Below are 13,347 nucleotides of genomic sequence, written 5' to 3'. Positions count from 1 at the left end.
TCACTTTTAATTTTCAATTAATATTCTCTTTTTATATCGGATCATAATTCTTTTTATATGCTAGTTAAATTTATTATATATTTTAAAATGTTATAATTGAACTGACTATAATAAAATGTTGAAAAATTGTTTTGAAAGATTTTATGTGTGTGCACAGGATCAAATGAACAAAATATAAATGCTACCCGGCGACAAATTGAAATAAATTCACAATTCAATGTTCCAATCAGCACTGGTTTCAATTTCAAATTTATCGGATAAAGTTTTTGTGTTAGGCTATATGTGGCCACGTTGTTTGCGAAATCCCAGCGCGCGCATTGCGATACAAGTTGTGACTTAAAAGAATTCGTGTATGCTTGATGCTCATTTTACGTGTATCAGTGTATGTATTGATTAACCGGCTTTCTTGTTATCCCCGAAGCAGTTTCTTTTTAACATTCAATATTTTTTCTGTGACTATTGTTGACATAAGTTCTCTAATATGATCACCTTTCTGAGATCTAAATGTAATCAACCATTCTAAAGTAAAAATGGAAAAGACTACAAGAGTCTTGAGGTTGACAGATAGTAATAATATCAATAGAGACAATTCACATAATTGTGAAAGAGAACATCAAAATGAAAAAGGTAAAATAAAATATTTAACTCAATTTTTCAATCTGGTTTTATTACAATTAATTGAAAAATAATCAACCGCTAAAAATTGTTTTGAGGTTATAAACTACAATAACATGCTCATTTAAAGAGCAAATATGGATTTGTGATTGAATAATCATGAATAATTATATTTTCAACTTGAATTCTTAATTCTCTTTCAGAAACGGAAGTGGAAATAGATTACTCTATTGTAAATAGCAAAATTGTGCCATTCATTCTAACAAATAATCGAGATGTAAATTTTCAAATACAGTATTACTTTTCATCTTGTAAGTAGAAATAACACATAATATTATCAGTTATAGTGTATCTGATTAATGAAATAAATTAAACAATTATTCACAGTTCACAAAGAAATGTTATGGCCCAGTTCAAATGTGATATTGTATGAGTTAATGTTACCAGATAGTGCTCAGTTGCAATTAAATATCATTGAATTATTTCCTAGAATAATAGCAACTGATAATAAAAGATCAAAATGCTCAGTAACTGAATTGTTACATACATTAGTGACTCTTAGTTTAGGGAAAAAATCAATTGAATTATGCTTAAATAAGTATTTGTACTCTGTGATGTTCAGTCTTGGCTGTGAGACCAATAATATTTTTACAAAGTTATTGCAACAGTTTATAATACAAATACTGCATTATCTCAGTTTGAAGTCAGTGTTTCATGTTCATATATCCATGAAATTTTTAGAAATTTTGTTACAATGTTTAAACTGTGAAAGCAACTTTGTTATTAAAGATTATATTAGTATATGCATCAAAGAATATCTGCAAAGTATATTAGATCTGATAAAAAGAAAAGATCAACAAACTTCTCCAATTTATCACTATACAGTTCACAAAATCATAAATTTAGCAACATATCCATCTTACAATGAACCTCTAACAGCAGCTTTTATATTCAATCATTTATTCGACCTGTGTATGAATCCAAATTTACATATGATTATGCCAAACAAGTATTGGCTAGAATTCCTTCATAGTTTTTTAATAAATTTAGATAAATGTGATGAAATTCAAGTAGAAATTGCGTTAAATCACATTAAAGATACTATCTGCTCAACAAGAAATATTTTTAATGCTAAATTTCCTTCTAGAAGAAAACCTTCAGAATTTGCAAATGAGACATTACAAAGTGCAGTAATATGGCTTTTTGAACGATGTAATAGTCCTAGTAAATTATTAAGAAGTAACTGCATTAAGCTTTTTGAAGATCTTTGTGTACATGTTAGCAATATAAAATCGACAAAAATGTTTGTAGATAAGTATGGTATTGAAAATTTAAAAAAGATAGGTTTAAAAGGTTTAAAAGATTTTGAAAACATTGATATGGAAAATTTGAAAACTTTGGCAAGAACTTTGGACTTCTACATTTGGGTTTTTGACAGAGAAATGACGACACCAGAAGATGTTTTTACAGCAGACAAGAATGAGAAGGAAAAGATAAATCTTTTGAATATATTAAAAAATTTTATTTCTATACTTCTAAATAAAAACGTTGAGGATACTGTAAAACTCACAACAGCAAATACAGAAGAACAAAAAAAAATCTTAGAACTAATGAATAAAGTTGTGTTGAAGATATTTGCTTTCATTAATTCCATATCAGTGGTAAGTTTATACACTTCATTACTTTGCTTCATATGATATAAAATCTAAACAGTAGGCAAGGCTAATATGTACAGATACCTTGTGTACCTCTGCAGAGTTCAAATAAACTTAGGCCTTGAAGTGATAATAACAATAACATCATGGTTTTAATATTCCAACTTATTTTTATACAGAGACAAGTAAAGAATATCATAAAGAACATATGGAATGACGATTTGTGCCTTTTAGTATCTCGCTTTACTCTGTGCCCACAAAAACTTGGGTTTTCAGAGCAGAATTTAAATGCTGTTGAACATCAAATGCTAGAAAAGTTTTTGGCTATTGCAGTTCATAACTTACCACCTCCATACTTATCTAAATTCAAAAAGAATTTTTTTATTGATATGCAAGAAGAACTTCAAAATTTCTCAGACTTACAACAACTGATGTCAGCAAAACATGATTTTCTTAGTCTGAAATATTTCTTGAATGGCATTATTAGGCTAAAAAGTTGTGGATTTATAAACTTTGAAAAAAGGGTATACATTTAAATATCAATTGAAATGTAACTTTTCTATCATCAATTAATGAATGTTAATGCTTACAGCTTAAATTCACATTTGCTTATACAAAGGAAAAGATCACAAATATATTTGTAACTTTAAATTTGTTCACAATCGGTAATAATTTAAATGCAGGCATTGGCATAAATGTGATTCAGTATCTAAAATGTGTTTTAAACTTCCACTTATTATTCTATAAGGTAAGCTGTATACACTATGACAGATAAAACTGATTTTATGATTCAACTATATTTCTAGCCAGAGCTAGCAGAATTCATGATCACTCTCATCAGTAATGAATGTTCTAGTAATAGCACAGCAGCCAGCATATTTTTTGATACTTTCGAACAGCCAATACTTGAGTTTTTCTTGATAAATCCCATAGAAACCCTCGTTATACTCAACAAAAACCTTATATCATCACCAGAACTGTTACTGTTATTTTTAGAGTCTCTCCTTAAGTATGCTGCAATCAATGTAAATGATAATTCGAAAATTTTTGCTGATGGTATAGTAAAAACTTGCAGCGATTACAAAGATCTCATTTTCGACATACAATATCACGACCGATTTTTCAAAATCTTTCGACAGGCAGTATTCTTAAGTAGCGATCCATCGATGTCTAAAGAAAATTTGCCTAATCCTTTGATTCCATACATTTTGAAAGAATTTAATGAAAGTAGCAGTGCAGCTAAGAGAATTGAGATAGTTGATGGATTCATCAGATGTTTTGTCGACGATTCAACAGCTTCCAAGTCTCAAGTAGTTACTTTATTTAAAAAACTCAAACAAGAAAGATTACAAGCACCGCAACAACTCAATACTTTTATCCATAAAGTCGCCACTATGAAGTCTTGGATACTTTGGGAAGGTATAGTTCTACTGACTTGCGGAGCTTGCGAAACATTTTTCAAAGACGTCAACTTGGTCGAGTACATGGAAAATTATTTTCATGGGATGTTAAATGGAAATGCGGCAAGTAAAATAGAATTAATCTACGCAATTTTCAGAGACACAAATTTATGCGTGGAAGAAAGACTCGACGTTCTCAATTATTTCCTCCTTCCGTCCATTGAAAGTTGTCGCACTCATGTAGAACTGAATAGTTTTTACGAACGCTACTTTCGAAACTTGCACGACTTCATACTCGAAGAAATGAATGAATCGGACATTTCTAAACGAAAACACAGCTTAGTTAATAAAATAGCCTCTTACCGATTGTTCGAAATTATGTACGCTAAGATACCGTTCAAAATCATTCTTGGTTTTCACATAGATTACCCCCAAAATTATCTTAATATTTTTCTATTGAGATGTTCACATGAGACACGTAATTTCACTGCAAAATTCGACGAGGAGAAGGAGCTTACAAGGCTGTTACATTGTTCAGCACTGAATTCTTACATAGCTATGGTAAGCTTACAAGTCGAGAAGACCTTTCAGAACTCGATATTCAAGGAAGTGAGATTCAAGAACCATCTGGTTTGGGAGAAAATTATTGACTGCGAGAGGAAATATGAGCTTCTTCCCTCATTAATAGCAGATAAGCTCATCAATGTGATGCGTAAACCTGGCGTCAGAATGAGAGTCAACCTCGAACAAGACGATCTCAACGATCATGAATGTATGGGAATGATCGTTGGAATTTTTTTGTATATGAACGATCATAAGCCTGAAAAAGATACTTTTCCCGAGTGGATGGTAGACTTTCACGCCGCTTTCGATACCGACAAGATGAACGTTGTACTGTACCTACTGAGAGTAATGATCAATGCCAGACGTGCCTTTATGCCCTGCATGCATTTGTTTTTCGAATCTGTTGCCAAAGCCATTTGCTTTTACCTTCGTAAAAACAAGATTAACTATCTCGTCAGAGACATTCTGCTGATGATTCTGGATGCTGGTTGTAATTTAAGGAATGAATCTGAAATCGAAGCTGGACAAAAGCTCATAGAAGCTCTGGTACAACAAGCCCAAGATTCTTCTGTACCAGTCTGCGAATACAACTTCGAGATAATCGATAATCTAACGATGATCTGGGGCTCAAAGTTACAAGTGCCTGCAAACCTTTCTATCATAATGCAGTCTGATGAAATTTTAGCGATAAGAATTATTTACGTGCTTCTCAAAGGAGACGTGCAACGTGAAGAAATTAGTTACCGTGAAGATGTGCAGAATATTGTCATCAATAGAATATACAAATGGAGAAAACGCATGTCACCTCAGATTATCGAGATTTTAGGCTATATAATGTCTTGTGTAGCAGAAGATCAGAAAGAGATAATAGCGAAGGAAGTTCTGATGCCTTTGTTTAGTGAAATGAGGAGGTAAGATGAAATGTTTAACATTATAATTTCAAATTAATTCAGATGAATAAACACTTGTTATTTTAGGTGTGGCAGTGCCGATTTCTGCGTTAGCATGTTTTATTTGATGTATACTGTCTGTCCATGGCTAGCCAGATACAAAGACTTCTTAACGTTCATCAATCCACTTGATTTGAAAGATGGAGAGTGCAAAGTCAAGTGTTTTGAAATGATTTGGGAGACGATGGCGGGATCCGAACCATCCGTCATATATAAGAAACTTGAGAATATGAAATTTATAGAGCTACTACATGATAAAACAATAGTGCCCTGCGTCAGCATGGGTTTTAAAATTATTGATGAATTAGTGCAAATTTTTAATATACAGCAGTTGTTGCCTTACGCACGAGTTGTTGAAATGTATGCAAAAAAAGATGTATTGATCGACCATAAAAGTAGTGCCATTTGGTTTTTTATTAGTGTTTACAAAAAGTGCATTAAAGTCGAACCTCAAGTACGGTGAGTAACGTAAAATAATGAAATGTAAATATGATTTTTTTTCTTCTTTACGTATCACTTGCAGCGATGAACACACAAAAAATCTGTTAACTTTAACCGAGAAAGTACTTATCAACGGTGTGTCTGATCCATCAGAGGAAGTACAAGAAGAAGCGTTAGACTTTTGGCGAGATAATGCACAATTCAAGGAAAATGCCATTGACAGGCTGGAACAAATATTAAATATGTTTAATCTAGAGGTTCATTCGAGTTACGCGCAATTTCTTTGCTTACTGATGCTTGACCTGACGAACAAATACCCGGACAATCAGAAACTTCTGTTTAGTCCTCTAGTACCTTGTAATTATGAGGACCCGGAGGATATGGGGGTTATTGTGTCACCAACATCATTGCCTAAAAATTTGGTTGGTTTACAGGAGGTTCCAATACAGACACCTGTATCCCCTGCATCCCCTACAGTTCCTACATCCCCTACATACCCTATATCCCTGATGGATATTGATGATAGTCCCAGGTATGCAAGAATAAATTTTTAGTTTTTAATCTATTTTACTTTTTTCTATTTTTGTTTGTTTTTTTTTTGTAGACAAAAAATAGATAACGATGACGTAAGACTGTCAAAACGCAAATTCCCATTAAACATAGAGATTGACGAATATGCTTTCTTATCAGTTATAACTCGCAATTACACCGCGGAATACTACGAAATATTGAAGTCTGAAAAATTGGAGCAAGAGAATTCCATGAAATTAAATCGCACTTACAGGGGTACATATTTACCTGACCTCGCAATCAATCAGGCTGATGTAGTTGCAACGATCGAAGATTATGCTAAGAAATGTCCAAGTTATGCTGCTCAATTGTCAGTGACAATAATTTGCGGACTACTGGAACATTCCAAAAGCAAGGAAAGATATAATACGCTTTTAGAGTCGTTGGTGAACATGTGTAAAAAAGCATTAAAGGAAGTTAATGAGTTTGCACCTGTAGCTCTGGAGATTTTGTACAAGTGCAACTGTTCATTTGATGTTGATGATGTTTTAAAGATTTCTACATCTATGGACTTACAATCGTTAGGTAAGTTTTATCACGTTGAATTTTAATCTACGAATTGAAATAAATGTATAATGAAAGTAATTGTTTTAGGTATTCTTATACTCGAAAAGCAATCCATAAACTATGACTATGCCGATCTTTACGGAACAGGCAAAAAAATTGCCAGTGAATTACAATCAAATGCGTATTTAGCCACGCTTTATCGATCTATCGATGATTCCGATGTCGTGGAAAGTATTTTCAAAAACTGGTCATTGGATTCATCTCTTCATTTTCTGCGTGAAGGCTCGTCTGCTGAAGCAGAAATGGAGTGGTCAACCGCGAAAGATGCTTATGAGGAAGGATTTAAAGTGACCGATGGTGTTGTTAAAGATTACTGTATGGTTGGCATGTTTGACGTGAGTATTTCTTATCTATTGCCATAATTATTTTATTTTACAAAAAGGAAAAATTTGATAGAAAATTTATCGAAATTTTACTGATTTGAAAATAAAGAAATAATCGAGCAAGTTATTTTGAAATAAATTTTTAATTTGCGAAAAGTAATCTTGTCTAATTTAAACTGTTCACTTTATTTTCGAAAGGTACATAATTGAAATGAAAAATTAAATAAAAATCTGTTATTGTATATTTATTGTGAGGTTTCATAAATCCATAGTATTATTTCAATTTAGTTATAATTTTATATAATTTCAATGTTGTCTAAGTACAAATATAGTACCATAAGATTAATTAATCTTCAAATGCAAAAACATCGATTTTTTATTTAGTAATTTTAATATAAGAAGTTAAAATCATGTGTATACATATCTACAAATACCAATTTGAACTTTCAAACAGGATTTTTCTCTGAAGTGTTTTCATATCTCCATCTCCACCATGCTACCTTCATGCGATCCCAAATATTTTCAACTGAATCCATAGCAGGTCTAACATCTAATAGTGCAAATGTGAACTTCTCATTGACTTGGCCACCATCATAGTAGTCTATCACATATCTGATATTTTTACCACATCTATCAACAATCCAATCGTGTCTATCAAATGGGTATCCATACCCAAGGAAATATCGAATTCTTGCTCTTGGTGAATAGTCTTTGGCTTTACCTCCAAAACTTTTCAACTTTGGTGTCATGCACTCCTTAGCATGTAATGCCTCCCATTTTAATACTTCTTGCCAAGCTTGCTCATTATTGGCATTGTGTATCTTGATAATATCATCCATGTCTTTTGGAGAAACTTCCTCGTCCTTCCAACGCCAACCTTTACGTAGCATAGCATTCCAGAACATCTGCGGTGAAGGATAGACCCAGAAACCTCCTTCCTCGCTAGCTTTTGGTATAGTAGACACTTGTCTATCTTTTGACAGCGGAAATGGTTGATCAGGTGCTGGATTTTGATTCTCCTTAGGCATCATGTTAAGTGGATTAATATCGTTGACGTCGTGCTGCACAGGACATTCACTTTTCTTATGAACTGGTGGACTGTCATGTTGAACTGGACATCCTGACATTTTTTCTTTGCTTGGTTGAGGAGCCACTGTAGCTGCTGATACTTGAGATGTCATACTGTTGCCCATTTTTATGTAAATTCAAAACTGCAAAAATCCAACATAATTAACATACACATCAATTATGATAATTATTAATATACATCGGTTGTGATACTGTGACGTAATGTCCTATTGTATAAATACCTTGACGTTTTCCTTGAAAGAAAAAAACTAGAGCACACTGTTATTTGTTGGAGGTTATAATTTTTGAAACATTTGAAAACACTTGACGAAATATGTAGGAAATATTAAAACTAACTAACAACAAGCGAGAAATTATTTAGAGTCGTGAGCATTCTGAATGTCAATTTGTATCTTAAATTTAATATCAGCATTACGCGACTATTGGTATAGTGCAAAAAAAAGTAACGCTCGCGTGCTAAAATCCGAATGCGAACTGAGCACCTCACATGCGTTCTGCGGTTGTGTAATATAGAGGTAAAGAGGATTCAGTGCTCTTTTGACGTCCAACTTTCACGCAGACGACTTATGAATAAGCAAGCTTGCGAATAACGCAACAGTGTTTTCATCATTAATTAATTGCGTAATTGTATTGGCTGTTTCGCATAATTTTATTATACGATATCCAATGCCTCAGATTTTCAAACACTTTATTTCATTTAAGTGATTTAAAAAAATGTTCAGTTCGTTGGAAAAAACTGCAATAAAAACTTTTCTATAATTTAACGTTTGTATACTCATCACAAGTTAAAGCTTAGACAATTTATTTATTTATTCGAAATTAATATTATTACTTGTATTTTTAGTGCTTGAGCAGGCTTTCATCTTGGTCGGAGATCAATAAAACTATTGAAGCGATTGTATATGACAAAGATTACAACTTGATTTGGCAATATCCAAATAAAGATCAATTATTACCATGGGTGTTCAAAGTAAAATCGATAATCTTAACGTAACATCTCAGATAAGTTTTTAACTGATTCGCAATTTGTATTTCAGGCACAGTTGCAAGAGAAATTAGAAAATTTAATTAGCGGCAGAGATTTTCAATCCGACTTTACCAATCTCCTCGAAGCATGGGTGAACGAGAAAAGTGATTCTATTACAAGACCATATGGCGAAGAATTAAGTTTATTTTTCTTGTGTAATGGAGACAACACTACAGCCCGTAAATGTTTATATAGTACTTTGCAACATATGCGTGGAAAATGGACTTACAAAGCATTGAATCAACGAGTTCTTGATAAATTCAAGAGATTGAGTGAAATAGAATCGTACATAAATGCTGTTGAGAAAGATCCGTCCGACGGAGCAAAAGAGTTAATAAGTCTTTGGGGGGCGAAAGTACCAAAAATCGGTGATGATTTGCTCAATTGGAGTATTCGGCTCAACTACAGATTGACATTTGCAAGTTTACTTTCTAATAGGCTTACAGATGTATCGATGGATTCTGGGTATGTACCACTAATTTTTTATTAATAACATGTTGTTTTACTAAAATACCAAATTTCAACGCTATATTTATATTCACAGTATCGTTAGTAATTTAACGGAGACAAGTATTAAACAGCGGCTTCTTGTGAACGACTTGGCCTTAAAGTACAAAAATTTAGAAATTGCTCGTAAATACAGCTTGCAAATAAGACAACATTTCCGTACAGCTGGTTTGGAAAACGAGAGTATTCAAAAACTTAGCCATCAGTTTGATCTAACATCTTTCCGTTACGCTTTATTTTATTCTAACACTGATGCTAACTTGGATAAGCGATTTTCTTACTTAGTAGGGTCGTGGAATAAAGCTATTCATTTATATGAAGATGACCAAGTCGACGTATCTTTGAGATTAAAAATTTGTCATCAAATTTTCGAGCTTGTGCAAGCTTTGCGTTCTTGGGTACTCATGAACGATACAATAGCACGGCGAGTTGCAGAAAATAAATTTATAAATCAAGAGTTAAAAACTACAAATCCTAAAGCGCTCGACAACATGCTTTTCAACTACAGCTTTAATACGTTAAAGGATATTTGTCAAGAGGGAAGCGCCAAGGATATGGCTGAAAGTTACACAAAGTTAGCAGAATACTGTCAAAAGCTGACGATTGATGTTTACGATAGAGACGATATTTTGCTAAAGGAATTTCTCTTTTCGTTATTGCTAGCCATGAGCTTTGGATCGACTAAAGCTATACGATATTTTCCTTGCTTATTGAAGCACTCAATCTATCGAAACAATGAACTAATGTCAAAGATTTTCATAGAGAAGTGCCAAGCGGTTCCGAGCAAAATGTTCTTAGATTGGCAGGTATGAAATTCTTTTATTTATTATTTTACGATTTGCCGCACAAAAAGGAGTCAATTCTTTTCAATATTATTTTTACAGGAAGAAATAATATCGCACTTAGCAACTCCATTAGCACCACAAGTTCTTCCAATCGTTAAGAAGCTCTGCAGCGATTTTCCCAGCGCAATAATACTTACTCTCTGGAAAACTCGTGCAAAAAATCCGATAGCTGATGAGTTGTACAAATCGGTCTTCACGAACTCGAAGTATGACACTTTTTTCTGCGCTATGGAATACTTGTGTCAACCTGAAGAATACTTGAGGCATCGTTTGCTAGAATTTATTAATTCCATAGATAATAATAAATTACTTTCAGAGGCAATCGATTTATTAATGAGCCAGGTATGTTAATTCATTTACGACTTGTTCATTGTTATAGAGTAATTAAGTCTTAAGTTTTTTTATTATTTATAGGTCGTTACTAATGTCACATTACAAAGTACGGAGCTAAAAAACGTATTAACCAACAATACAAAAGTATTTGAAAAACTATCAAGTACGTCGGATGCCACAGATGCTAAGAAGATTGCTAAACAATTGTTTATGGATCTTCAGAATAGTATGGTACACAGAATGAAGAAAACAGAGTTGACTACATCTACCATATTATCGCATTACAGTCCATTCTTAAATGACTTCTCAGATAGAGATTTTGATGTGGATGTTCCTGTGCAATATAATTATCTGAAACAAAGACCTAAGATCGTGAGAATTGATCGGTTTGTGCAAGTTCTACCATCAAAAAGCCTAGTTATAAAAATTATTGGTTCTGATGGAAAGACTTACGAGTTTTTAGTTAAATGTGGATTTGATCTACGGCAAAATCAAAAAATACAGCGGATATTCAAGATTGCAAATGAAACTTTGAAAAATGATTTGAATTGCCGTAACAGGCATTTATCAGTTAACATGTTCAATGTGGTACCTATATCATCTTTGACAGGTTTAGTACAGTGGATTTCCAATGTCAAATCCCTAGACGAGGTTATAGAATATACGTTGGTAGATAAATTGGTCATTCAAACCGCCAAGGAAAAATATCAGGAGTGGATAAATCATGCTTCCGAAAACGAAAATTCCAATAAAAGTTTAGTGTATAAACGTGCTCTTGTTAAATATTCAGTGGATAATGTTTCCGAAAAACTTGTAGAACTAACTGCTAATATAAAACCAAATCTGATTCAATGTACTTTTCACCAAATAAGTTTGTCACTTGACAGTTATTTCAAGGTAGATATAAAGAAATCAACTTTTATGTCATAATAAGTTTTAATTTATTCCTAACAACATTTATTGCTTATAGATACGACAAAATTTTATAAGAAATTATGCGACAATGTGCCTTATCAATTGGCTTTTTGGTGTTGGCGATCGTCGACTGAAAAATATCCTCGTTGACATTTTTAATGGCGATTGTTTCGGTACCAATTTTAATTTAATATTTGGTGCTTCAGCAGAACTTCCCGTTCCTGAGCTTGTTCCGTTCAGATTAACAGCACAAATCATCAATTTCATGAAACCATTCGGAGAAAAAGATTTATTTAGTGCCATTATGTGCCATGTACTGAAAGCTATGATAACCGATAGCAATTTAATTATTGGATGTTCAGAAGCTTTCCTTGAGGAACCTATCAAGTGGAACGTTAAGTTGAACCATATATGGAAACAGGACGATGTAACGCACAATGGTTTGATTTATTTCCTATGTAGTCAATAAATCTTTTTATATTTATTCCACATATAAAATAAATTATTCAATTGCAGGCGTCGAATGGTCACCATTAGGAAAAATTGAAATAATAAAACAGAAGTTGCGCTGTGTAAAGCCTTCAAAAATTTTAACAGATGAATTATCGCGCGTACACAAAAAGCCAGAAGACCGGTACTTCGCTCTGTATCAGATGATTGTGAACGGAAACGAAAGGTTCCATACCACTGCGAGATCACTGTTAAGGGATCATGAACTTTTGCCTGAAGAACAGGTATGCTGAATTATATAAAATATCATAGATGACGATTATTATATTTGAATATTTGATTATAGGTTCTTTGTTTATTGGATCTAGCAACAGATGTTAATACAGTTGGGCGAATGTGGGCAGACTGGAAATGTTTTGTATAAAGTCCATATTGAATTTATTACATAGCACTTGTTAACGATATTACAAAGTTTGGTAGAGATTAAAGACATTTGTTGTCGTTATAGTTACTTTTTATGTAGTTAATCTGATAGTGAATTGCTTAAACTCTGCAAATATGTATAAATGAAAATTGAATATATTTTTACATTATTTCTAATTTCTACTGTGTGACATTTATTAATTTTGATTGAATTATTTCGTTTGAGTGTTTTATCAAATACAAATCGTTTTCTTGGCGCTTTTAGGTGCAAGCTATTGCGGACGGGTGATATAACAGGCGATCTAGGAAAAGTATAGTACTTTTGGGTTTGTTAGTAAAGAAAAAGAACATGAGTCCTCTAATTCTGGACAAATAATCAAAATAATAATAGTCGTAAGTATATAGAATCTTACGAAATATGTTCCGAATTGGGATCTCTTCAGCAAAAATTTTACGACACTTAAGATTCAAATCTGGCAAATAAATTAACGTGTCACAATTATAATAAAATATAGCGTCTTCAAAATGTTATATTCTCGAAAAAGAGATTCAAATCCGAAACTTATTTAGAAAGACTCCAAATACTTATGACTATAATTAATTTTTCGACACTCCGTGCGCAAAGTGCATCTTTCCCGCATGCTCGGCAGAAAACGAGCGTTGAAAATCGCAC

General features: G+C 32.9%; 2 protein-coding genes across 2 annotated transcripts; one reads left to right on the top strand and one right to left on the bottom strand.

The window, feature by feature from the left end:
- The first annotated feature begins 174 nt into the window (after nt 1-174).
- Nucleotides 175-13,100, top strand: LOC131662853 (DNA-dependent protein kinase catalytic subunit-like). The gene is made up of 18 exons (XM_058932821.1): nt 175-627; nt 819-926; nt 1,003-2,276; nt 2,450-2,794; nt 2,863-3,018; nt 3,077-5,145; nt 5,212-5,643; nt 5,708-6,157; nt 6,230-6,720; nt 6,790-7,097; nt 9,019-9,164; nt 9,247-9,666; nt 9,746-10,514; nt 10,593-10,895; nt 10,968-11,783; nt 11,857-12,241; nt 12,318-12,535; nt 12,598-13,100. Exons 1-18 carry the CDS (start codon nt 531-533, stop codon nt 12,673-12,675), a joined length of 8,865 nt encoding a protein of 2,954 aa, XP_058788804.1. The 5' UTR covers nt 175-530; the 3' UTR covers nt 12,676-13,100.
- LOC131662829 (holocytochrome c-type synthase) lies at nt 7,303-8,668 on the bottom strand. The gene is made up of 2 exons (XM_058932787.1): nt 8,396-8,668; nt 7,303-8,296 (listed from the first exon to the last, which is right to left on the bottom strand). Exon 2 carries the CDS (start codon nt 8,276-8,278, stop codon nt 7,532-7,534), a length of 747 nt encoding a protein of 248 aa, XP_058788770.1. The 5' UTR covers nt 8,279-8,296; nt 8,396-8,668; the 3' UTR covers nt 7,303-7,531.
- Nucleotides 13,101-13,347: the final 247 nt, after the last annotated feature.

Source organism: Phymastichus coffea, unplaced genomic scaffold, assembly GCF_024137745.1.
Source record: "Phymastichus coffea isolate CEN01 unplaced genomic scaffold, Cenicafe_Pcof_1.1 PCOF00028, whole genome shotgun sequence".
In the NCBI taxonomy this organism is placed as follows: Eukaryota; Metazoa; Arthropoda; class Insecta; order Hymenoptera; family Eulophidae; genus Phymastichus; species Phymastichus coffea.
Note: the sequence above shows the minus strand (reverse complement) of the source record. Positions and strands in the feature narration are given on the sequence as shown.

Bases quoted from the DNA above. Each gene is read 5' to 3' on its own strand.
- LOC131662829 (XM_058932787.1), bottom strand. From the start codon at position 8,278: ATGGGCAACAGTATGACATCTCAAGTATCAGCAGCTACAGTGGCTCCT.
- LOC131662853 (XM_058932821.1), top strand. From the start codon at position 531: ATGGAAAAGACTACAAGAGTCTTGAGGTTGACAGATAGTAATAATATC. The intron at 927-1,002 runs GTAAGTAGAAAT...AATTATTCACAG, and splicing joins ACAGTATTACTTTTCATCTT to TTCACAAAGAAATGTTATGG. The intron at 6,721-6,789 runs GTAAGTTTTATC...TAATTGTTTTAG, and splicing joins TATGGACTTACAATCGTTAG to GTATTCTTATACTCGAAAAG.